The 24271-nt window shown below is 35.0% G+C and overlaps 1 protein-coding gene across 1 annotated transcript in view; it reads left to right on the plus strand.

The window, feature by feature from the left end:
* WDR27 (WD repeat domain 27) overlaps window positions 1-24271 on the plus strand; it is a 97571-nt gene that overhangs the window by 14601 nt on the left and 58699 nt on the right. Inside the window, exons 13-21 of the mRNA XM_050315957.1 lie at window positions 149-227; window positions 755-826; window positions 1988-2091; window positions 4836-4925; window positions 9098-9219; window positions 9802-9935; window positions 12206-12303; window positions 12606-12727; window positions 16425-16522. Coding sequence (XP_050171914.1) covers window positions 149-227; window positions 755-826; window positions 1988-2091; window positions 4836-4925; window positions 9098-9219; window positions 9802-9935; window positions 12206-12303; window positions 12606-12727; window positions 16425-16522 — 919 coding nt within the window. The remainder of the gene's footprint in view (window positions 1-148; window positions 228-754; window positions 827-1987; window positions 2092-4835; window positions 4926-9097; window positions 9220-9801; window positions 9936-12205; window positions 12304-12605; window positions 12728-16424; window positions 16523-24271) is intronic.

Consider the following 24271-nt stretch of genomic DNA (forward strand, 5'->3'; position numbering starts at 1 on the left):
TCAGTAGTCATTATTCTAGAGTGGCTGGTCAGAAATGTGTTTTGTAACATAAGGAGACATCCAGTATTTATATTGGGCTAGCCTGTCTGCCTTAACTTTAAAAATATAATGTTAAAACCCCATTTTAATGTAAATTAAATTGTTATAGGAGTGAAAAGCACAGTGAAAGATAAGCCACTGGTTTTCCATAATAAAATTAAGTCATCAGGATATACAGCAGCACCACGGTGAGTAAATATTTTACTATTTTGCCTGTTTTATTTCTGTGTGATATTTTTTCACATAATAGAGCCATGTAGTCTCATGACTGTGAAATTAATCACATGTGAAAAACAATTCTGATGTTATCAAAGAAAAGAATTAAAAAATATATGGCAAAACAGAATTTTCACAGCTTCTGGTCATTGTTCAACTTCCTCTTGAAATCCATATTAGGCATCCTGCCTCTTTCATCTGATTAGACTCTTGTTTCTTCAGCTTGCAGGAAGAATTGTCTGAGAACTTTATTTGAATGGATTTTGTCCTTCAGAATACATTTATTCAACAAATAAGTCACAGAAACTAAAGTGCAAACTCAGGCATTAGATCATTAGAAGTCTATATTGTCATTAAAGAGTACATTCTCTTACCTTCTGACATTACTAGTAGACATAAATAGTAAGAAGGAAGTAGGATTGCTTTTGCTTGAAATAAGCTATTTCTCTTCATGCAGTTTTAATGTTTCATCTAGGAGAGTCTGTTTTCTTTCTCATAGAATGACCATGTTTTCTCCAAATACTAACCTGAAAAAAAAAGAGGTATCAAAGTGGAAGACCAGCTGTAAATGGTAAGTAATCAAACTCTGTTAGAGGAGGAACAAATTAAAATGAGGATAATTAGAGTTCTATTGAAAATACGATTTGTCTCTGTTACTTTCATTTAAACTTTTTAGTTATGGGTATCTCTGGAAGTAAAAGGCTTTGTAAGTTTGATATAAAATGACTGCAGCAAGTGATTGGGATTATTAGACTATCAATTAAATTTGAGTGTTTCATATAAAAGAAAATATACATATTTATTTTCTTAGATTTATGTTGATAGAAAGAGGAGCAGGTGCTAAATATGGTTGGAAACAAAGTCCCAGAATGTTCTTAAGCTGCAGTTCCAGTCAGAAAAATAACTGAATGTGGCACAAAGAGACATAGTGATTTCAGATAATGTGCCTCATTCACCCCTAAAATCATGTTATCTTAAGTTAATACAAGGATTTAATGGATTTAAACAGAATATACATAATGGTGCAAATTGACCAGTAGAATCTTCATCACTGTGGACTCAGCAGATGTTTTTTCAGAGCTGACACTTTCATGTTAATTTGTGTGGAACGTTAAATGAGGATATTGCACCCATTTTTTCTCTTTACTATTATATAGTCTTTTTTTCTATGTAGTACAAATATAAAAGTAAAGAATGATTAATGCCATTGTTTTTCTCATTTAAAAAGAACTGTTAGAGCATTAAGAAAAACCACGTAATAGCTCAAGACTAAGTTTTTTTTTAATCCTTGCACACATAGGTAAACTTTTACGTGAGCACTTCAGATAATTTCCTCTTTGGTTTACAATGTTTTATGATAGGTTAAGTTACTTAGTATTGTAAGTTTAAGTTTGTATGTGTGGTGTTTTTTTTTTTTTTTTAGTTAATACTGCTTTTTGTCACAAGAAGGTAAAGTTTGCATTCTTTAAATATTTTTGTTAGATAGCTATACAACTCAAGAAACTTGATTTTTTTACAGGTCTATGTTAATTCTTGATCTCATGAATTCATAATGGTGATAGGAGTAATTTAAGTATGACAATATAAAATTCATTTGGCTCTTGCCTTGAATTTAACATAAGTTTTCCAGGAAATGTTTATATAATGATGTTTATAATAGTTCCCAAAGAACATTTATTTCATAACTGAAATGACAGTGTACTGCTTTCTTTCTCTTTTTCCTTCTTTGAAGTAAAAATAAAGAATATCCACTGGACAGGGATCCCCCGATCAAATATGAGAAAGAGATATCTGTTACTTGTAAGCCAACCCCAATTTTTTGTGTTCAGTATTCTGGTAAGTACAGGCTTTATAAAATGTGCCCTTCTGTCAGTATGCAGAAAGAAAACCAAAATTTGTGTGGCATAGTTTATAAAGACTGTGGATTCAGTAGATAAATTCCCAGAAAACTTGCTGGCAGTACCACATACTGTTTGATCATAACTTTTTCCTTGAAAAACCATTCAAGCTGTTAACATTATGCAAAAGGATTATATTTCTGATTTTATGTCTTTTCCTTTTGAATTTATTCTATGACTTTCCCACTACAACTTGAAAATGAGTAGTTCTTTCACTAAAGAATTTATTTTCTGAGACATTTACTGTCATTAGGGTGTATTGTAAATTGAGTTTCAAAAGACTCAGAATACTAGTATTTCTTATATAAATATTATTCAATTTTTCTGTGTTGAAATATGAAAAGGAATTCTTCTGGGTAATCCAAAGAAGGGCATTTTTCTTAACTGCTTTGGATAAATGACTTTTGCAATAGGGTTAAGTCAGTTCCAATGTAAATATGACTAAGCAGAAACCACTTCTTATATTAGCACTCAAGCATTTTACCAAGTATATAATTATGTCAGTGTACACCATGCAAGCCACAATATTTTCAAAGTATTAAATTATTTACATCTTTATATAAGTATTTTGAGAACAAGAACAACTTTCATCCCCAAGGAAAAAAACAATTAGATGCAATCAGTAACTTTTCTAAAATATATTCCAACCATCTCTCTGCTCCTTAGAGAATGGGAAGAAGTTGTTATTTAAGGCTCCTTAAGGAATTTGGTTGCAGAGAGCTTATTTCTAGGAAAGTTATGCGCACTTAAAACAAAAAGTTGATTTTTAGCAAAGAATAGCATCGCTACAGTTTTGATAGTACATTTTAAGTCTAGATCCTCTTTGACTCTGAGGAGGAAACATCTTTCTCTAGTTTTGTCTTTGTCTCTTGTCTCTCGCCCAGACATGCATGCACACACAGGCTTAAACAACCACAGTTTAGCAAAAATTTTAAAGATTTTTTTTTTTCTTGGAGTAAAAAAATTACATTATTGTAAGCTTGTAAGGAGGGGTTCTGTTATCGTTATAGTCTGTAGTGATCAGATGGTTCCTAGTTTTATAATATATTTCCAGCTGCAGATTTGCAACTTGGAGTTCCACCTTGGGGCAGTCCTTAAAGTAGTCTTTGTAAACTACGAGTCACAATAATTAATATTGATTAGCATCTCCAAACTTAGTAGAAAGGAACTTAAATGGAAAACTTAAATAAAACTTGAGAGGTTGTAAAGTTGCATTAATGAGTTAATGCAAACCTCAGTTATTAAACACAATTTTGTAGTATTGGAGGTGTTATGAGCTATGACCTGTTGCTCTCTTAATTATAAGTTTTATTCAGGACTTCAGATGATATTCCAATAAACTAGCCTCCAAGATTCTATGCAAAATTATTGTCTCTCATTATTTACACACAAGAATGTTTATGTATTGTTTATATATTGTTAATTGTGTGTCTAGGACTTACCTTATATGCATACCTGATACACTTACCAATCAACCCTTATGCTGAAAATTCATACTGTCAAAACTTCAAGAAAAGTGGGAGAAATCTGCAGAAGAGCACCACCTTTTACATCAAAGACTTCATACCATTGAGTTTGTGGAGAGTAATGTGTTTGTGAAGTGTTTACTGAAGATTAATTTTTTGCCAGTTGAATATAATGGTGCATTTAGTCACTGGTAACAGAGAAGAGGATTCTGATATGCATCTTCTTAGCAAATATGTCAAACCCATTGTGTTTCTCACTTAAAATTCACTTTAAGAAGGTGACTCTCAAAGATTAGAAATATGGATCTCTTACCTGTTTATATTGCCATAATGTGGGGGAAAAAAAGTGTTGTGGAATATAATATTCTGAACCTACTATGTGGATGGTACTTGGACACTGGATAGCAATGCATAATGGTGGTGAAGTCAAGCATGACTTTTATTCCCTCTCCCTTTGTAAAGATGCTCTGGAGATTTAAGAAGGGGGCACTCAGGTGACACCTCTTTAAAAGCACTGCTCACAGTGAACCTAGTCACATTAATTTGAATTCTGTTCTTCAGTTTCTTACTCTATCTCATTACTATCTTCTCTTTCTTCTCTTTCTGTTGTTTTATCCCATTGGTTCATTTATTTGGTCTTTAATTTTTTTCTATGAAAGCTTTTGAGTGAACAGGTAAATTTCACAAATCTCTGCCATTAATGTAGACCTTAGGGAGTCTACCCTGTCATTGTGTGCCCCTGCTGATTATCAATGCAGTCTAACTGCACTGGAATAGTTTTTAGGATTACCTTGTGGAGGAAGTTCATCATCTATAAGAAGTGATACAGAATAACTTTACACATTTTTTTGTTCTAATATATAAATAAACCATATAACTTCAATAGGAAGATATAAAAGAAAATAGATTTAAATGACTGCTAAAAATTTCTGCACTTAAATTTTGTGGCATACTTTTTGTGAGAAGTGAATTTCTACCTTTTGATGAAAACCATTTAGAGAATATGTCAAGACAAGGAATTAATTGCATACAAATTCCAACCAATTGTCCAACATGAATTTGTGCTGTTCATACAAAATATGTGTTAAACATATGAACATGAATATCTAGTTTGTGTTTTGTTATAGTGACATACGTGATTTTTCTGGTTAAAAGAAACAGCATATTAGGTCCTTGTTGCTTTCAAATGTAAATCCTTAGACACTCTTTTTTATAGGGGATGGAGAGATGCTGGCTTGTGGCCTGGCTGACAAAACTGTGCTGGTATTCAATTCCAGTCTCACCGATACATATAATGTTTTTTCAGGTAAATTTATAAATTATTTTATTAAAGATATAGTGTATGATTGAGTTTCTTCTAGAATGGCATAGTAAGATTCCACTTACATCACCCAGAGAAGAATAAGGGAGAGGGAGTACTGATGATTCAGGATGTAGAATTATTTCTCTGATTGCTTAATTTTGTTTAGAATTAAACAGACTACCATATTTTCCCATTTCTCAGGTTTTTGGGAGGTAAGTAGTAATCTATCATGATATATATATATATATTGCAATCTCCATTGTGAATAAATAGTACAATAATTAAATAGAAACAATAAAGGCAATGTATTGCAATGATTATGCATGTGTGTATTAGAGTAATATATTGTAATTGTTTATTAGCCAAAAAGTTGACTGTGATGTCTTGGCAAAAGTTGTGTTTCGCTTGCAACTTCAACCTTCTAAAAAACAATTATTTAAAAAAAGAGGGGCTATTCCTATGGAGAAATCCATATCTGCAAAAGTGTGTGCATGTGCAAACACATTCATTCTTAAATGAGTCTTAAAAACCAAATTTTTTGTAAATTTATACAAGAACTATCTGTTAAAGTTTTAGTAACATTGAATGCTATGACTTTAAATTAGTCCTGCTGAATTAATTTTCTGTAAAAGTTGATAATGGAAGATGACTGATTTTTACTAGCAGACCCTAACAAGTATTAAAAATAGAGCATTTTTAAGTTATTTTAGAAAATTATTTCTAATAAATAACTCTGACAACTGATTTTTGACAACTAGTTTTCTTTTTGATTAATATTTATTGTATTTAGTGGAAGAAGCTGTGGCATTAAGGAGGCAATATCAATGATATTCTTCTTCTTGTGTGAAGAAATTGATGACAATATGCTTTGTAGGCAGAGTAATAAGGTCTTTTTCTTTCAACAATAGCAAGTTCATAAACTTTGAAAAATACTTTTCTTCATGCATCACTGAATAAATTCATAATGCAAGTTATATAAGCTTCAGTCAAGACTAATGTTTGGAAGTTTTACTGATGTGATTTTGTTATGTAGGTAGTAGTACATAACAAAAGCAACAAAACAAAAGTAGTAATTTTGTCCAAAGGGCCCCCATATATCTGGAATATATTTGAAATTGTTTTAGAAGATCAGGATTTCTAAAAAATGTAGTTAACCCAAAGAGATCACAATTCTGTATTTCCTTCCTTTATTTGTTACATGCATCTTGAAAAATAATGATACAGTACTGCTACAGTAGCAAAATTATTCCATGGGGCTCTAAATTTTCCTTGTGCAGTATGTTTTCTGTAGCTTTCTTCACAGTTTGTCTTTGGCATCACAGATCCAGCTTCTCTCTGTGTGAAATGCTATCAGGGCTGGGTTTACTTGAATGCTTATAGAGATTATGTGCTGCAGAAAGTGACATTTCATTTCCACTAAATACTCTTTCTTCTGGATATTTTTGTCACTGGAGTTTGTTTTTATGCAGGCTTCATTGATTTGGGACTGGTAATAGTGGCTTTTGTCTTTGTTGCATCTCTGGGAAAAATACTAATTTCATTGATTTTATTCCATATACTTGCTACATAATAAATAATATCTACGGAATGATTCAATACTGGCAATCACAGAAAACATAGACTTTAATAAGAAAAAATATTAGTCTGAGTAGACATATTTGAAAGCAGAAAAAGAAGATTAGGATTAAGAGGTTTATACATTGAAAAGAAACCTTAGTTCATGTTTCTTAGTTTCATGTAAATCATGAAGAAAACAGTCATTAGGTTTTGACACGTTATTGACAAAAGTCTTTGTCTTTCTGTAAAATAATATTAAATATGATGATTTTATAAGATGCTTCAACATTCAGAACTCCCTAAAATACTGCAGTACTCTGCAAATTCGCGCCAACTTGTGATGAGAAGAGTAAAATAGCCTGCATCAAATTCGTGCTACTACAGAGAATATTTTTTTGGTGCCAGTAGTTAAGGTGCCAAGTTAGTTCTTTGTCTTGTTTTTTAAAAAAAATTTTGGTGTATTACTACACTGTTCTTCTCACTGTGGCATTGTTCTTAAGTTTTCTTAGGTTTTGCACTACTGTCTGATTTATTTCATTGATGCCTTTATTCCTTTATATCTTTTTTTTGATGATGCAGAGTCTGAAAAGCAAAGTAAACCACATTCTACTTCAGGCTCTTTAGGTAGCCTAAGAATTAAACCTGTGGATCTAGTTCTTTTAAAACTCAACATAAATGTGAAACTGCCAAATACTGTACTGTAGGGGAGTAGGAATCTCAAACCATCAATTACCTGCTCATTTCATTCATGTAATGCAATTCAGATTCAACTTCTGTGCAGTTCAGATCGTCATGAAATCACCTGTTTATTTTTGGTGCCCTTGGTTTAAAAGTATCATAATAGATGTGTTTTCATTAAAACCCATGATGCATTACTCTTATTAAGAGCTGTAATTGATGGTAATGTAAAACTATACTTTTTCAAGAAATGGCAGTTATATCTGTTCTGGTAAAAAAAATCAATCTCAAGGCTGCATTAGCATCTGAATATAGCTACATATCAAAAATCATATTTTTATAATGCAGCACCAGAGAGAAGTAGTATAACAACAGAATTTTTTCTATAAACCTTTTTTATTCAGTTTTGTTCCCTGAAGTGCTCAGTTATGGTTTTAAGCAGTTTTGCATTCCTTTTCAGTGGTGGCTCTTCAGGTGCCTGTGTCCTGTAAGTTAAGTTAATGTTTACCAATTGTAAAGAGTTACAGTCAGCATGGCCTTTTTGAAGAAGTCTTTTTACAAAACCAGCTGCTGTTCTCAATTGTGCTTCAGGACTGGGGAACCCTGAATAACACCAGTTTTGAAACTTATGGGGCTCCTGCAAGCCAGCTGGCATCTCCTCCACTGTGCTTTGGGACTGGGGGCCTGGAGTGCAGAAAGCTTTTTGCGTGGCTCTTCCAATTTTCCAAACCTCAGATTTTCCTAAAGTTTCTCATGCTCCTTGCCACTTTGGAAACCTGTTAGGTATATTTTGTTGTGGTGGTGTTTTTAGAAAACCAAACCCTCTAAATAAATCTTCGTCTTGTGAATAAAACAAGTATAGTACTTACATAGGTATTTATGCACTACCTATGCAGTTCTCTGGTGAAAATTCTGCAGGTGTTTGGCAACTGGGAATTAAAATATCTCATATATAAGCCTTTTTTTAGACATATGTGATCATGGAAGATAAATGGAGATAAACTGAATACAATTCCTGCAATTTAAAGCAATTTATTTTTTTAATGTAAAACTTCAGATCACTAAAGAGAAAATGCACACAAGGGGGCAGCAGCAGAACTTTGAATGTTTTAAGGCTAGATGAAATTCATCAAACTTCATCTGACAAATTAGAATAATAAGGGTCAAAATGTATTAAATTTGATTGATATATTTTCTTTCTTGACCTTTTTGATCAACATCAATATAATTTTAGATTAAATTAATCATTTTAGCTTTCGGATAATGTTTCTGGCTTTTGAGTTCTTTCTTTGTAAGTTTACAATCTTGTTTTTAACTGTGTCACTGTGTCACACCAAACTCCTAAAGTCTCTTTCTAGCAGATGCAAAATGCAAAAAGGCAAAAGTTAATAACAAAAGCTATAAACTGGACATTATGATACTTTAAACTATGATTTTTAAACAAGCAGTTACATTTTTAAATCTACAGAGACAGTCCTGCAAAAGCTGTTGAAATGGCATGTTCATTTTGTTTCACAAAAATACCTAACTCAGTAATAAAAGGCTAGTAAACAAAATAAATAATTTCAACTATTTGCAAGGTCTTAAGGGGTTTGCAGATTATGTTCAATATAAAATTTCATAATAATATAATACTCAGATTCTCTTTTGAGTAATACTGTATCTTTGCTTAAATTTAATTTCAAGGATCTTTTTTGAAAATGCTCTGTCAATGACTTTGAGAAATTAAAGTCAGAATTATCATTGTCTGATTATTAATGAAAGACATTGTCCTGTGTTTTTTGGTGGAAGAAAAATTCACTGTTACATTTTTAATCTGACCATTTGAAGTCTATACTTAAAATGTATTATAATATTGTGCATAAACACAGTTAACTCTGGAGAAATGTGTGAATGCAAGAAATGGGCTTTATAATATTTCCATTATTATTTTTTATTAGGTCATGATGGTGCAGTTAACTCTGTTGGCTGGAGTCATAACAAGAAGTGGTTAGTTTCTTCATCAGAAGACAGAACTTTAAGGGTCTGGTCAGTCTGCAATAAGGAACCTGCCTTAGTTATGGTAATTAGAAACTTCCATTGGCTTGGACACAGAGCACACTGTTTTGCACTTTCATCTACTTCCGTTTTAAGAGCTCTGTAGAAGGAACATACAACCTAATTTTTAGAGCTACTGAGTAGTGACTCCAACTAATATCTGGGTGATCTCCGTTAACTTCAAATTAGGTTTTTCTCTTGATAATTTACAAAAAGAAAAAATCAGCCTTTATAGAAAAAAAACTAGTGGGCATGTCTGGAAGTTTCGATTTTATTGTCTGCTCTGTATACTCTGTTTTCATTGGCTCAGCTCTGCTTGACTTTATTGTCTACTCCCCAATTCAAATAGAAGTTTAGAGTATGAAGCTAGATTCCATTAGATTCAATTGACTACAGATTCTATTAAAATTCCTGCCAACTAATTTATTCAGAATGAAAACTATTTTTAGATTAATAGATGTCAAAAATAGGAAGGTTCACCACAGTACATTAACCTCTTGGCCTATGACCAGGATAGCAGGGAGTCTCTGCCTTAACACCAGGAATCTCAGACAAAAAATATTTGTTGTATTTGAATCCATTCTTAATAAATTCCTCTGCATTTCAGGGTAAAGAAAACTTCGATAAGACTGTACGCTTTGCGCAGTTTTATTTTTTAGATACATTTATATTGCTGTGTTGTGGAGCTGAATTTCATCTTTTAAATTTCCATCCAGACACAACCAAGGATGACCTCAAACGGTGAGTACAATTTCTCTTTAACAAACAAGTGAAACCACTTGTACTGTTTGATCTGGGATTTTATTGGTGGTGATGTGGGCTGGGGGGGCAAAAGTATTACAGAAGAAAAAAACCTGAACAAATTGTAGAACCTAATCGCAAAATATCTTTGTTTTGAGTGGAAGGACAAAAAGAATTAGGTCTACAACACTGAAGGCTTAGTTGATATTGTGAATGGCATGTCCTGTCTGTTCATGATGTAAACAGTATTGGGTTGCATCCTTAGATGGGAAAAGCCAGTCTATTTCCTTGGTAGTTTTGCTGCTGCACAGAAAAGCACACTAAGTGCAACCTTAAATATGTTTTTGAATAGCAGTGCTTCCCTGGATCTAGGCATGAACCTGGTAGGTGAAACTTCACTGAAGTGTTAAATGGTCAGACAGAAACAAGTAATACCTTTCTTCCATAAACTGATTACCTATTTTCTGTGTTGCCTGTTAATTCTTAGTTTATGGAGATATTACTAAAGCAGTAAAAAGGTAACCCAAATTGCTATATAAACTTTAGTCTCTAAGAGACAAGAACTTATGTGGTGTTCAGTTCAGTGTGTCCACAATGCCTGGCTTAATTTTAATTGACTTGCACTTTAAATTGAACATGTATAGGACATGTAGAAAATGCATTACGAATCTCAGTTTACTGTTGGGTTTTTTTCTATGTGAAATTCTACCTAGGCAGTTCCCTTTGAGGTGTTTTTCTGTGTGGCAGTCTACAGTGTAGAAGCAAGATACTTCAGCTAACTCAAACAATTCTTGCTTTTGAGAGCAATCTAACTGTTCTACTAAGCCTCTTTCAGCAGGATAAATTAGACCAGAGGAAGCTTCATACTGCCTTCATTAGATTGTTCTTATTATCTTGGTCAGCTTATTTAAAATTAACTTGGATATCTTTACCCAAAAATAGAGACAAATCATTTGCCTCTGAAGTCCAGTGCAGTTTATTTTTCAGTTTACTTGCATAAAGTACTGGTGGAAACTACAAAAGTTTCTTGGATTAAATTGCAAAACATTGTATTTTTTCTTCTGCTTCATCATCAATGCTGAAGTAGCCCTAATGTCTACCTGAAAAGATCAGCAGACCATTGTTTGAGAACCATATTGAAAGGCAAAAAAAGTCACTAACAGTTTTTCTTTTGAACGGATCTGGCTGATAAACATACTGCTCTTGTCAAATGATCTCAGTTTTGCAAACTTTTAGTATTGTTGGAAAGAAACAGTAATGATTCCTACAAGCATGTCATGCATGGATTCTTGTACTGTCATTAGACATACGTGCTAAAATGCAAGTATAATATTAACTGCTACATCAGAATTATTTTAATGTTGTGCAGACACTATCCAACAGTAGATAAAACCCTGGTGTGTTGGCAATGCTATTTTGGTCAGAAGTGTAAAACACAGCACAGCACAATCTACTGTGAAGAAAATTAAGCCCACCCCAACCAGATCCATAACAGTTCTTATTAACTCTGTTTATATTCCTTAGGTGACTTGCATGACAATCACGCTTGCCCCACATATCTATATGCATACGCATATCCATATCTATATCCATGGAGTAATTTTTTCTGTTTACTTTAAGAACAGATCCACATTGTCTATACTGATGTATTTAATCAAACAGAAAGATCTGATTAGATTGAATAGCAGCACAGTTTTGTATTGTGTAATATAAATAAGTCCAAAGCCATTTTAGAGGTCTTGGCATGTTTGCCACATTTGTATTGAGCTGGCAGATAACTCACAGGACCTTAAAGAGTTCTGTGTATTTTGGGAAACAAAATTTCACTGATCAGCCCCTGGTTCTGCTCCTGTCTAAGTGGAAATTATTCTTTCCTCACTCTTTGCTCCTCGTTTTCTTTCTGACTGCCCTATGATTAGCACATTAAATGCTATACTGAAGCTAGTGGATTGCTTTTTGAACATAGGTACTTCACAGTTTCTTTTTTTCTCGTCAACATTTTCAGTATGGATATGGGATTATTTTAGTGTTTCATGTTGATGGAAGATCAATCTTATGTATATGAATATTATGTTTCTTTTCATCCAAATAATTTTGGCTACCAAGTTTTTTAATAGAGTTCAGCTATAAGTCAAAAGATCTGTGGCTTTAATTTTTAATAATGAAAGAAAGCATTTTGATTTGCTTTGTGATTCCAATGGGAGTTTACTGGTGACCACAAATCCTAACTTATTTCATTAACACTAGCATTCATTTGATATTCTTTGCAGATACAAACAGAGAAGTGTTTGCAAATTGGTACAGAAATTTCCCATGGCTTCAACAATGGAGATTACCAGCCTTTCAGCAGTAAATGATTTTTACTCTTGTATCCTTTGTATGTTTATTTTCTTTGTGGTTCTTTATACTTAATGACATAGACATCAGTTAAAGTAAGTAGCATCTGATTATTTACCACTCCTTTTCCATTAGAGTAAAAAAGCTGTAATCTTTTGTGATATTGAACTTCCTCCTTGGACATAAATTTTTAGTGCTGTAAGACTTTTGGTGCTGCTCATAGGGCAATAAATACAACAGAGTTTTGATATTATTTATTTATCTTTATTTTTGTCCATCTATATGCTTTTGTTCCTTTAGATCAGTTTAACTTTAACACAGAGAACTGAACAGATATCGTACTTACAGCTGGCAGTAACCGAGCATTGGAAGTTTTTGACCTCAATGCAGGCTGCAGCACAGCAGTGATACCAGAAGTTCATACTAGATCAGTCCATCAGATCTACCAAAATAAGGTATATACTTTATTGTATTTTATTTGTAGTACCACTACAACACCGTCAACAAAAAAAAATAGAGAGTAAAAATATAACTGATAATAATATTTTTTTATATGTTGGGGAGAGTGGGCAAGGACATGAGTCTATGTGATAAAGGCATACAGATTTCATTTGCTCTCTAGTGTAAAGGAGAGAGCAGTGAGAATGACTGAACAAGCTTACTATTAGAGAAGTGTTTATTACCCTTTGCCTTACTTGTACTAGACTGTAAGATTGTAATTCAGCAGGAACTTTTCCTTATGTAACTGTTCTCCTCTAAAGTTCAATCTGACATTGTCTGATTTATTCTGAAACTTCAGAAACAGCAACCAAAAAAAATTCTCAGTACTGCAACAGAGTAGATGACTAAAACCCTCTCATCCTTGCCCTTTTTCTCCCTTGAAGATTGATTTGAGTTTTTATGGTACCATACATTCTGGAATGCCTACTGTTTTAGGTCTGGTTGAATGTGGTTCTTCATTCCCAGTTGGAAAGTCCTTGCTTCTGTGGATTTTAAACAGTTCCTTATTATTACTGTGGTAGAACTCTTTGTGGGTTTTCCTTATAGATGTGATCTGGAAAAACAGTTAAAATTGTGCTAACTATTTCAGTACTGTTTGTAACACATATAGGCTTAAAGGTCTGGCTTTTCTTTTTGCTTGGTCAGCTTAGTGCTTTCAGGTTATTTAATCAAGAAAAACTTTAAAGCTGCGGGCAAGTATTCACTTGGGAAAAAAACCAAGAGGTATGTGGTATAACAAAGAAAATTGACTGTTTTGGGGGAAAATTATACATCAAGGATGTCTAATTTTTTTAAATTATATAAAATTAATACTTTAGGTAAGTCAAAAGGAAAATTACACACCATTATTTTATTACATTCGATAGTTTAAAGCTATGAGAGTGACTATAACTCTGCATTTTCATTAAGATGATATGCTAAAATATATTATAAACTTATAAAAACATGCAGAATGGTGTGTGCAAACTACATCCTGTTTAAAGTCTGAAACACACTGGAATCTGGTTAGCTAATGATGAGGATGCAATAGAAGCAAATCTGTGGAGTGAAGCAGTTGATGCTAAAGATCTAGTGCCTACACCCCAAAATTTATGAAGGCTTTCCTTTGGACTATTCCTAATTTCTTCCTGTGGAGTAAATACTCATTACTGATGTAATGAGTATATATATATATATATATATATATATATATTCTTGAAGTACATTTTCTAGTTTAGATTCATGCAAATCAGTTCTCATGTTTCAAGACTGCTTTATGATAGTAACTGGACAATAGTAAATGGGCATAATCAGAAAATTTATTCTTTAAATAAATAAAAATCTATTTAGAAGATCTTGGGAAACATTAGGGAAGGTATATTCCAATTAAGTGTGGGAGAAACCTATTAGCAAATTACTAAATACATAGGATACCCTAGAATACCTGGGTGTTCAGCATGACATTCTGTTATTTTTGGGTTTGGACAGAGGCAGCTGTAAACAATTATATATAACTTGCAATGTAAATTACTTTGATTTTAAATTGTCTCTTTGATCTGTTCTGTAGATTGATTGTGAGAACTGTTAGTGTGTGAAATTCATCTCAACCTGCAGTGTACTTGATTAAGCTTATGATATAATTTCATCGTTTTGCATACTAACTTTTAAGAGACATGGTCAAAGGAATTGATTGAAAGATCAAAATCATGTTGCTGTCGTAGAGCTTAGGAACATCTGAGATACAGAAATAGGTGGCAAGTTGAGATCAGCCCACAAAGATTCAGAGCTTTAGTGTTAATAATACATTTATAATGCTGCAAAAAATATTCTCCGAACCAGGACTCTGTCATTGCAAACCACAAATGTTTGGATGGTATTATGCGCTATTAACACAGTTATAATCATTTTCACAGAAACAGCAAGTTTTCAGTTTTCTGCTCAGACCCTTTTATTTCAGGATTCATTGGTCCATTAATTAGGAAATGTTCCTGATGTGAAGTCTGAAAAAATTAATAGAAAACTCAGAAGTTTGAATTAGTTAACTTCTTCCTAACCATAGTTACAATGCTGTCTAAAGGTATGTGCTTGCCTGGGAGATATGGAGTGCTTTCTGAGACATCTGTTGATCAATGGCTTTAGCATGAGCCAGCGGCACTATTTGGATGACATGAATTGTGCTCATATGGAATTAGTGGAAGAAGTAGGGATTCTGTTGAACCATGTCCTTGAGGCCAAATTTTATGTGGAAGTTGCCATGTAGTTAGTCTAGAGAGAAGCTGAGAAGGGATTACAGTAGTGGATAAGGAAGATGATGGGGTAAAGGCAAGTGGTTTGTCTATCAGAATGAAAGAATATAGTTTGAAGAGTGTGTGGGAATATGCTACTTTTGGCATCAGATTCTCATAAATAATAGATTTTCATAAATTAGGGGACTATAAAAACACAAATGGGTAAATAAAATTCATCTTGTATATTATCCCAACTAGAACATATTTTCTTGTCTTCTATAATCAATAATTCAGTAGCATATGTAGTAGTTTGAAGATACAAGTATTGCTATATATTATAAAGTGTATTGCTGAGATAATGTTGTCAAGGAAGGGAAGGAATTACTCTTTTCTTTATAGTTGTACACAACTAATGTGAGAATATGTAGACTTCATTGGGAAATCTGTTGCACAGTGCATTTTAATTCATCTATGAGAGCAAGCTATACACCAGCTTTCATAACAAATAGAAGATTCCTGGCTGTCAAACACTGATTGGGAAATTATCTTGGGGTTTCTGTGATGTATTCAGCCAGATCAAGAATGTGAATGGTAAGGAAAGGAAAGAAAGAGTGTTAACTGTTTGTATTTAGTTCCCTGGAGAATGATGTTTGTAGCCAGCAAAATGGCTGGGATTTGCCAACGTGGATGTTAAAAAATCATAGGTTTTAGACTGGGTTTAATTATTTTAAAAGTACAAAGCCAAAATTAGTCCTGTTATGAATGAATGCAGTCGATACTGAAGTCAATGGAAAGTGTGCCCACTTAGCCCAGGGCTAAACATGTCTTATAGTTCATTGTTGAACTACTCTTTGATCCCTCCCTTTTCCAACAATGTCTTGTGCAATCACAAAAAGATCTTTCTCTATGTTATACTATGGGTCCCATACCCTGATGTTAGTAATCCCCAGATGACCCAGAGGGCCTCTCCCTTCATCTCATCATGGTGGCTGTCTCCCCTGGACCAAAGGGCTCATGACTGTCCTGTGACAGTGCTGGGAGTTGAGGCAGTGCTCCATTTCTCTGACTGGATTATGGGACTTCCTCCACATGCCAACTTTCTTCGTCACTCCTTTGTGTATGTGCAAACAAGCTATTTTCACATAACCTAACAAACATTTACTGTTTACTTCTTAAGTGGACTGAATTCTTCACCAAGAGCGTGGTTGGTCACTAAACCAGACTCTCCAGGGAAGTGGTCCTGACACGAAGCGTGTAAGAGTTCAAGGAGCATCTGGACGATGCTCTTAGTCATATGGTGTGGTTCTGCAGGGAGCAGGGAGTTGGATTCCGTGATCACTATAGATCTATTCCAACTCAAGATCTTCTATGATTCTATAAATCATAAAACTATCTATAAAACACCCTGAGAATACTTACCTGAAACTGATTTACTATTTTACAGGGATCATCCTTCAGCACTCAGCAACCTGAAGCTTACAACCTTTTCATGACCACAGCTGCAGGTGATGGCATCAAACTGTGGGATATAAGAACACTGAGGTAAGAATGAATTAGGTACCTTGGAATAAAGAGCCATGCTTTATCTTGTCATACTTGGTGTGATATACCAGTAAAAATCTGGATGTGGAAAAAGATCTACAGTCAGGCCAGTAGGAGAAGATAATGAAAGACTGATTTAAATTTACTAATTTTAAGAGACCAAACAAAATGCTCATTCTTCAATTATAGTTATAATATGTGGAAGCCATTAAATATTTAAGATTTATCACCCATGTTAACTTACCTGTGTAGATCTAATTGTGTGTATATAACAGTGTACTGAACTGAATGCTAATGGTATTTCCAAAACAGCATGTCATTACCACTCAAAGAGGTAGAATTTATGATCTGTCTTTTAAAATATAAATGCAATTGTAACAACATTACTACAAATCATGTATGTAGTGCTATAAATTTGCATAATACATTATCATAAGCTCAGAATTTCTAAACACTTGGCAGTGTTGTACTGGGGAAAGCCATGGGACAAAGGAATAGCACGTCAGAGAGGGAACATTGCTCATGAAAATAAATACTTGGGGCTATCTCTTGTGCAGGCTAAAATAATTATGTGTAAAACAAGAGGGGTTTGAAAAGGAGGATGTTAAAGCTCTAAAGACTAATTTCATGTTTGTGTTCTGTGTATGTAAATGTATATTTATTGAGAGATGTAATATAATTTTTCTGGTACTGAATTTTCTGTCTGGGCAATGCTGAATGAACCTTTTATTTATTTCTTTCTATGGTAAGAATATGTTAAATCTATAGGGGGCATGTATGTTCTTTCCAAGAGCATTTCTGTATTACTTGCACTGAATGCCAGAAAGTAATGAAACTAGAGACTGCTGGGGATTGGAATCTGTTACCTTCTTGTGTTTTTCTAATAAGCTGCTCAAACTGTGTTGCTGAAGAGTAATGAAAGAGTAGCAAGCTTTTCACAGATCACTTATCTGTCTCTTTGTTTCTGACTACTAATATTAGTAAGGTAGTTGAATGGTAAAATAGTTAAAGTGTAAAATCTGGACAACCAATTAAATGGATACGTCTTGGGAAGAAGGGACTAATTTATGTATGTTCTTGCTCTGTATTTAATTTGGCTAAGCCAGTGTATTCTAGTGTTCTATTAGCCAAACTTCAAAAAAAGTAATTCAAGTCCTTAACGACAGATATTTTAAGGTGCTTATTAGGCATTATGTATATGCTTCTATTTGTTACACATTAGACAGTGGTCAATGGTATTAACTGTTGTGGAGAAGAAATAGAGAAAATTAATTGTTACTAGCAACTTTCAAGGAAAAAAAACCCAAATAATTTTTTAAAATTAATTTTTCTGTCATTGCTCAGACAAGAGACTGACTCTTCTATATTTTGAAATCTGTTCTTGAGTTCTCATAAGGAGGGAAACTCTTCAATTTTTCCTATATGTTCACCAGGTGTTTTTCACATAAATAAATTTAAAATGTCTGAGTTTGGAAAGCTCTGTTTTAACTTGGAACAAGTCTCTGCTGAAGTGTTAGGTCTACTATAGTTACTCAGACTGAACACTTTTGATTATTTTTTTGGTGCATAGGTCTTGTCCTATCAAATCCAGTCCATACCTTGCACTACTGAGTACTTGCAGGAGAGATTAGTTCCTAAACAATCTTAGGGTGGACCAGCATCTTTAATCTCTTAAAGCTGTTGACTTGTAAAGTTGGTGCATCAGCAACTGTGTTTTAAATGGTCCTTCTGGAATGACCTCTCTGTTTCTGCTTTGGGTTTGCCAGAATAGGGTTTCTTTAGTGAAATCTTTGTCCAGTATTCTTGAAATATAGCAAAGGTAAGTCCACCTTCTCATTTATACTGTTTGCAGTCTTGTGGATAGTAACAGTAACTGCAAGATCTCAAATTTATTGTTTGTTTATTTTACTCTACATATCTGCCCTAGACATCCACCATGAAAATTTAGCTTTTATTTAATCTGCTTTTTCCCCTTAAGAAGTCTATCCATTGTTATTTTATGTAATAACACTGTAAAATACCAATTTCTGATTAAATAGGTGGAAGAAAAACCCTCCAATACAGTGCTTTTCAAACTGCTGTTGAAAGCATGGGAAATAATTTGCAGATTCACTCTGGACAATTTCCCTAGGACTCTTAGGGGTTTTTTTATTCAGTTTCTTTAAGGATTGTTCCATTCTTTATTCTTATAACATGCGTTACTTTTCTCACAATTGACTGAGGAGTCGTAGCAGTATGCTCAAGTTCTTTTTTGATCTTTGCTTAGATTAAATCTTCAACATGTTAACCTGACCTACAGCTTAATAGGTTTTGAATATGTTGATATTTTTGTTCTGAATTCCACAAGAATTTTCTGTTCAGTCTCTGTTATCAAACTACATTTTTTTCCCCGTGAAAATTAATTTAACTTTTCTTTTGTTCTTAAAGTTGGTGAGAGTATTTTGCAACTTCACTTTTCATCATCTTTTCTGGATAAAGCTGTGAATCTGTCTGTCTCTTTCAGTATTGATGATCTGGAGGGATTCCAAAATTGCTCCAGAGAGTGCCAGAAAGTCTTATGGGTTCCTCTGAAGGTGGTACAAGGAAAGGCATTTTAACTTTCTGATGTTGCCAGCCAACCTCACATAGCCAGGTCATCTTGCCAATAAATGAGGGAATCTTGGACACTGCTAGTGGCTTTTGGATTTACTCAGACTCCTACTTCATTTGCTTTGAATGCATGGATTTGTAAAGTTTCATCTGAAGCATTTGAATATTTTTATACTTCTCCTGCATGCTCCTTGTTTATAACTACAGCTAAGAGAAGAAAAGCTCCAGACAATCTACAAAGCAGACTTAGAAATAAAGAAGCAAGGGGAATAGTTTTTTTTTTGGAAGTAGAACCAACTGTGGCTACTCTTCTTCCAGGTTAGGATAATGACCTATGAGGCCTTATGAATACATGCTCTAGGGTAAGATAATGACCTTTGACCAACTTCCAAGACAAATTGAAGAGCAACTTAAGTCTGTCTTTCTAAGGGAATGGCTGCTTGCAGAACAAATGAAATTGCTTTCTCTTGTGAAATCTGATTACCAGCTTCAGGATTCCCAAGAAAGACTCAGGCAAACATTTAAGGTTTAGGAGGTACAAAAGGTTAATTTATTCTTACATTTTTTGAAGGAGTTGAATGTTCTTCATGATGAAATATTGCAGACTCTTATTTCACATGACAGTTTTTAATTCTGCTTCACCAATCTGTATCCTTTCAATTTTTCACTTCCTCCCACTTATAGATTAGATAATTCTGTGCATTAAATGTCCAGAAGAAAGGTAATTTCTTTCATTTATTATGTTAGGAAGAAACTATAAATTCAAAATGTTGCCCTTTTCACTTTGTTAAATACTTTAGAGTATTGACTACACACTTAGTAGCACCAGCTTATGTTCACTAGCAAAGTTTCATAAATACCCATATCTTCATGAATGGCTGATACTGAGAAAAAACATGTGTCCAGATTTCTTCAGCTTCCCTTGCATGATTCATTCCAAAGAGCTGCTTTCCTAAAAAGAGGTTCCAGAATGTGTAGTAGTGTAAACTTTTCCTCCCCAAGGTGGATTTCAGATCTTCTGTAAAGCTTTTAGGCACTGATGTGGCTCTTGCTTGCTCATCAGTAAATTATGATTAAAGCCATAATACAGTAAAACTTCATCTTTCCTTGTGCCAGTAGTTGGAGAGCAATAGACAACAGGTTAGCAAAGGCATACAGAGCCTTTGGTAAACTCCATAAAAGAGTCTGGTGAAACAAACACCTGAAGAAAAGTACAAAGATCAGCGTTTACAGAGCTGTTGTACTGTCTACTCTGTTATATGGATACAAATCATGGATCATTTACCGGCACCGCTTGTGTCTCTTAGAACGCTTCCATCAGCACTGCCTCCATACAATCCTAAACATCCACTGGACTGACTGTGACCAACACGTCTGTCCTTGAACAGGCAGCAGTCACGAGCATTGAGGCCATGCTGCTGAGAACACAGCTGCGCTGGGCAGGGCACGTCTCCAGGATGCAGGACTACCGCCTCCCTAAGATCGTGCTCTACGGGGAACTTGCCACTGGCTGCTGCAAGAGAGGAGCCCTGAAGAGGAGATACAAGGACTGCCTGAAACAATCCCTCAGCCTTGGCCATATTGATCTTCACCATTGGTCTACCCTGGCCTCCAATCGGGAGGCCTGGAGACACACCATCTATAACGCTGCTGCTGCTTTTGAGAACACACGCAGGATCACTCTCGAGGAGAAAAGACAATGTAGAAAAAATTGCATCTCATTGATATCACCTGGGGAGTCTTTCCACTGTGCCTTCTGCAACAGGACTTGTCTATCTCATATTGGTCTTTTTAGCCATGAGCGTGCTTGTAGCAAGCGTGGGTAGAGCCCTTCTCAAATCTTTGTTCGCAAAGCCTAGCCATGAAAATTGGAGAGCAACATCATGGAAAGGGACCTGGGGGTCATGGTCGACAGCAAGTTGAGCAAGAGTCAGCAGTACCCTGGCAGCCAGGAGGGCCAACTGTGTCAGGCAAAGTATGGACTGGAGAAGCAGATGGCAAGGAGGCTTGAAAACTGTCTGAATGGGAGCCTCACTGGGTGGTGATCAAGCACGTGAAGTCTCATTGGAGGCCAGTAATTAGCAGTGTACCCCAGGGATCAATACTTGTTGCAATCCTGTTCAGCATCTAAATTACCTGTCTGAATGATAAAGGAGAGTGAAGCAAGTTTGCTGGTGACACAAAACTAGGGGGAGTGTCTGATACAGTGGAGAGTTGTGCTGCCATCTATAACGGCCTCAACAGTCTGTAGAACTGGGCTGACAGGAGCCTCATGAAGTTCAGCAAGGGGAAGTGGAAAGTCCCCCCAACACCAAATGCAACCCCCAGGCACCAGTATATGCTAAGGGGGGCAACTAGATGGAAAGCAACTTTGCAGAAAAGGGCACTAAGAGGAATATGAGCTAGAAAATGTACCCTTGTGGCCAAGAAAGCTTATAATGTCCCGGCCTGTATTGGGAACAGCATTACCAGCAGGTAGTAGGAGGTGATGCCTCCCCTCTGTTCGGCATTGGTGAAGCCACAGCGGCTCTACATGGGCAGTGAGGTTGCATAAGATGACCTCCAGAGCTGCCTGCCAACCTCAACCATGATGTCTTTGTGACATGGTTTGTGATTCTATGAAATTATCATTTGTTATTTACTTGCCATAGAAATACAGTATGGAAAACTTACTGGGGGAACTGATGTAGTATTGAATAGAAGAGCAAGATGGACAGTAACAGCTGAAAATGAAAATTAATTTAGAAGGCAGGAATGGGACAGTTGCACTATACTATTAGATGTGCTTGTTATCTACTCAGAGATGGGGAAAGCAGGGAAAAGTTAGCACAGCCCAGTTTAGAGGTCTAGGATGCTGCTATTGTGGGTGTGAGGAGGTAGATGTGGTAGCTGCTATTTTACTGTTAATTACTGTAGAATACTGAAGGTAATGAGAATAGCAGGGACAAGGTGTTAGGAGTAGCTCCCAACTCCTGCCACACTGACACCTTAAGTGGCAGGAACAACCTGCTCTGACTCACACTCTGATCAGTTGAGAAACAGAAGTTCATCTGCTCTAATGCTATTTGCTGAAGTAGCCATTTCTCATCTCTTTCTGAAAAAAAAAAAAAAAAAAGGCATTGGGTGCTTATTGGACCACAGTGAAAATTTGAGGAGTATTGGACTACTTGCACATACTGAATTGCTTCTGCAGACTACTCAGCTCTCGATAATGCTTTGACGTATGATCCCAGGGAAAATCCGTTTCACCTTCTTTCAGCCTCTGAAAGGGTTAGCCAATTGTATAAAGAAGGTTTTAGACATTAAGGTAAATTCTCCAACTAGTATTATGATCCTGTGCAACTAGATTATAAGCTCCCCTGGCAACATATTTTAGAAGAATTCCCACAGCCACATGGAACTCATACATTTTCTCACAATTGCACTTTGAGAGCCTTAGGGTCAGACATGCAGTTTGAATGAGATACTTCAATTTTGAGATACTTTTTAGTTTGTATCTCCACTGTGAACTAACTACTTGACATCATCCTAAACAAGATACATATATACACATACTCAGAATTTGATTACTTGGTTTCTTCTGAATGTGAGGAACACATGATTTATCGTATTCTTTTTTTTCCTTGGAGCTTTGGAGTCTAGTTATATGGATTCAGAGGGATAAAGCAGTGGCTGGAGTTCCTCCAAGTTTGAGACTGGAGATGCATGAAAGTATAGATGATGGGCAGCATGTGGTCCCTGCTGGAGGCTAGGGTGAAAACATGCTGAGCTCCCACTTGAAGGATTTGGTTTGTGTTTAAAATGAAACCCATGTGTACAGTACATCTAAGGTAGCTACTACTACTGTCAAGTTATACCTGGATTCTTCAGAACCTCAGTGGATCTGTTGGTACTGAGTTGTCTCTAAACAAATACCAGAACACTCGGGAAAAGTAACCGAATACAAAGAGAAGGGGTTAAAAAAATATAAAAAGGCAATGTTGGCTTTGCATTTTTTTTTAAACACATTACATAGAATTAAATTGACTTATTTGTTAAAGTATCCCCTTATTCACAAAGACACACACCATTCTAGCATCTTTCTCTTATAAAGACAGAAAACATATTTCATTTTTTTTCTAATATTCTCCAAGGTTTTTTTGCAACATAAAAAGATACATATTTTGGAATGTAGACTAAAAGATGTACAATGGAGAACATAGGGAAAACTTGGCTGTTTACTGTCCCATGCAATTACCAGATGTTTGTCATGGTAACCTCTGAAAAACTCTGACCAGAAAAGCATTCTTAGGAGGCTGGACAGCATGCCAGCTGGCCACGTCAAGCCTGCAATATCCAAAATAATTTTGATCACCACCTGTTGCTACTTAAAAAAAAAAAAAGGATAAAAAAGCCTGAAAGAAGAGAACCACTAAAAGAATACATATATATCTAATCTATCCAATTTATTCTAGGGTTTTTTGGTCCATTTTTTTCCATTGCTGTCATACTGGGAGTTATCTGGAGTTAATAGATTGCCTAACAAAGATTCTACTGAACTCTGTGGAAAGTTTATTTAGAACAAATTTTTTTAATGTCTTTTTAGAACGGGATTTTGAGGGGGTGGGGAAGTAGCTAAACTTGTAATAGAACATATATCCTGATATAATGGAAAAGTTGAACAGGAAAACCATGAAGAGAATAGGATCCAGGGTATTGGTTATTACTGTGGTTGTACTAGCACAAGGAAAGAGGCCTTGTCCTATGACTCAGACATTTCTTTATATTGTTGTGGTATAGCAGAGAAAAGATCAGTGAAAACCTTGGAATACTGTTAGTTTTTATGTATCCATTTATAGGTGAAGCCATTGAGATATTTATCACAAATACAGAGGAGTCAAATTCTTTTAAAAGGAAATGTTTTGCAGCATTTTATTAGCAGACTCTTCTGTGAAGCCGAAACACCCCATTGAGGAAGTTATCTTTTACAGCCCCTGAGAATGAGGTCTTAAACACTTAGAAGTAGCCCAGATGACCAGTGCTTTACTTAAGAAAGAATAGTCATCCTGAAGACACATTCAGGAAGGACAGTGGATATATGAATTTTGTTTATTTGTCTCATGAGGAAATTTCTTTCACAGGATTCTGATGTATCTTACAAGTATAAGATTAAAAAGAAAC

This window comes from Myiozetetes cayanensis, unplaced genomic scaffold, assembly GCF_022539395.1.
Source record: "Myiozetetes cayanensis isolate MyiCay16 unplaced genomic scaffold, myiCay2020 scf2-11, whole genome shotgun sequence".
NCBI lineage: Eukaryota > Metazoa > Chordata > Aves > Passeriformes > Tyrannidae > Myiozetetes > Myiozetetes cayanensis.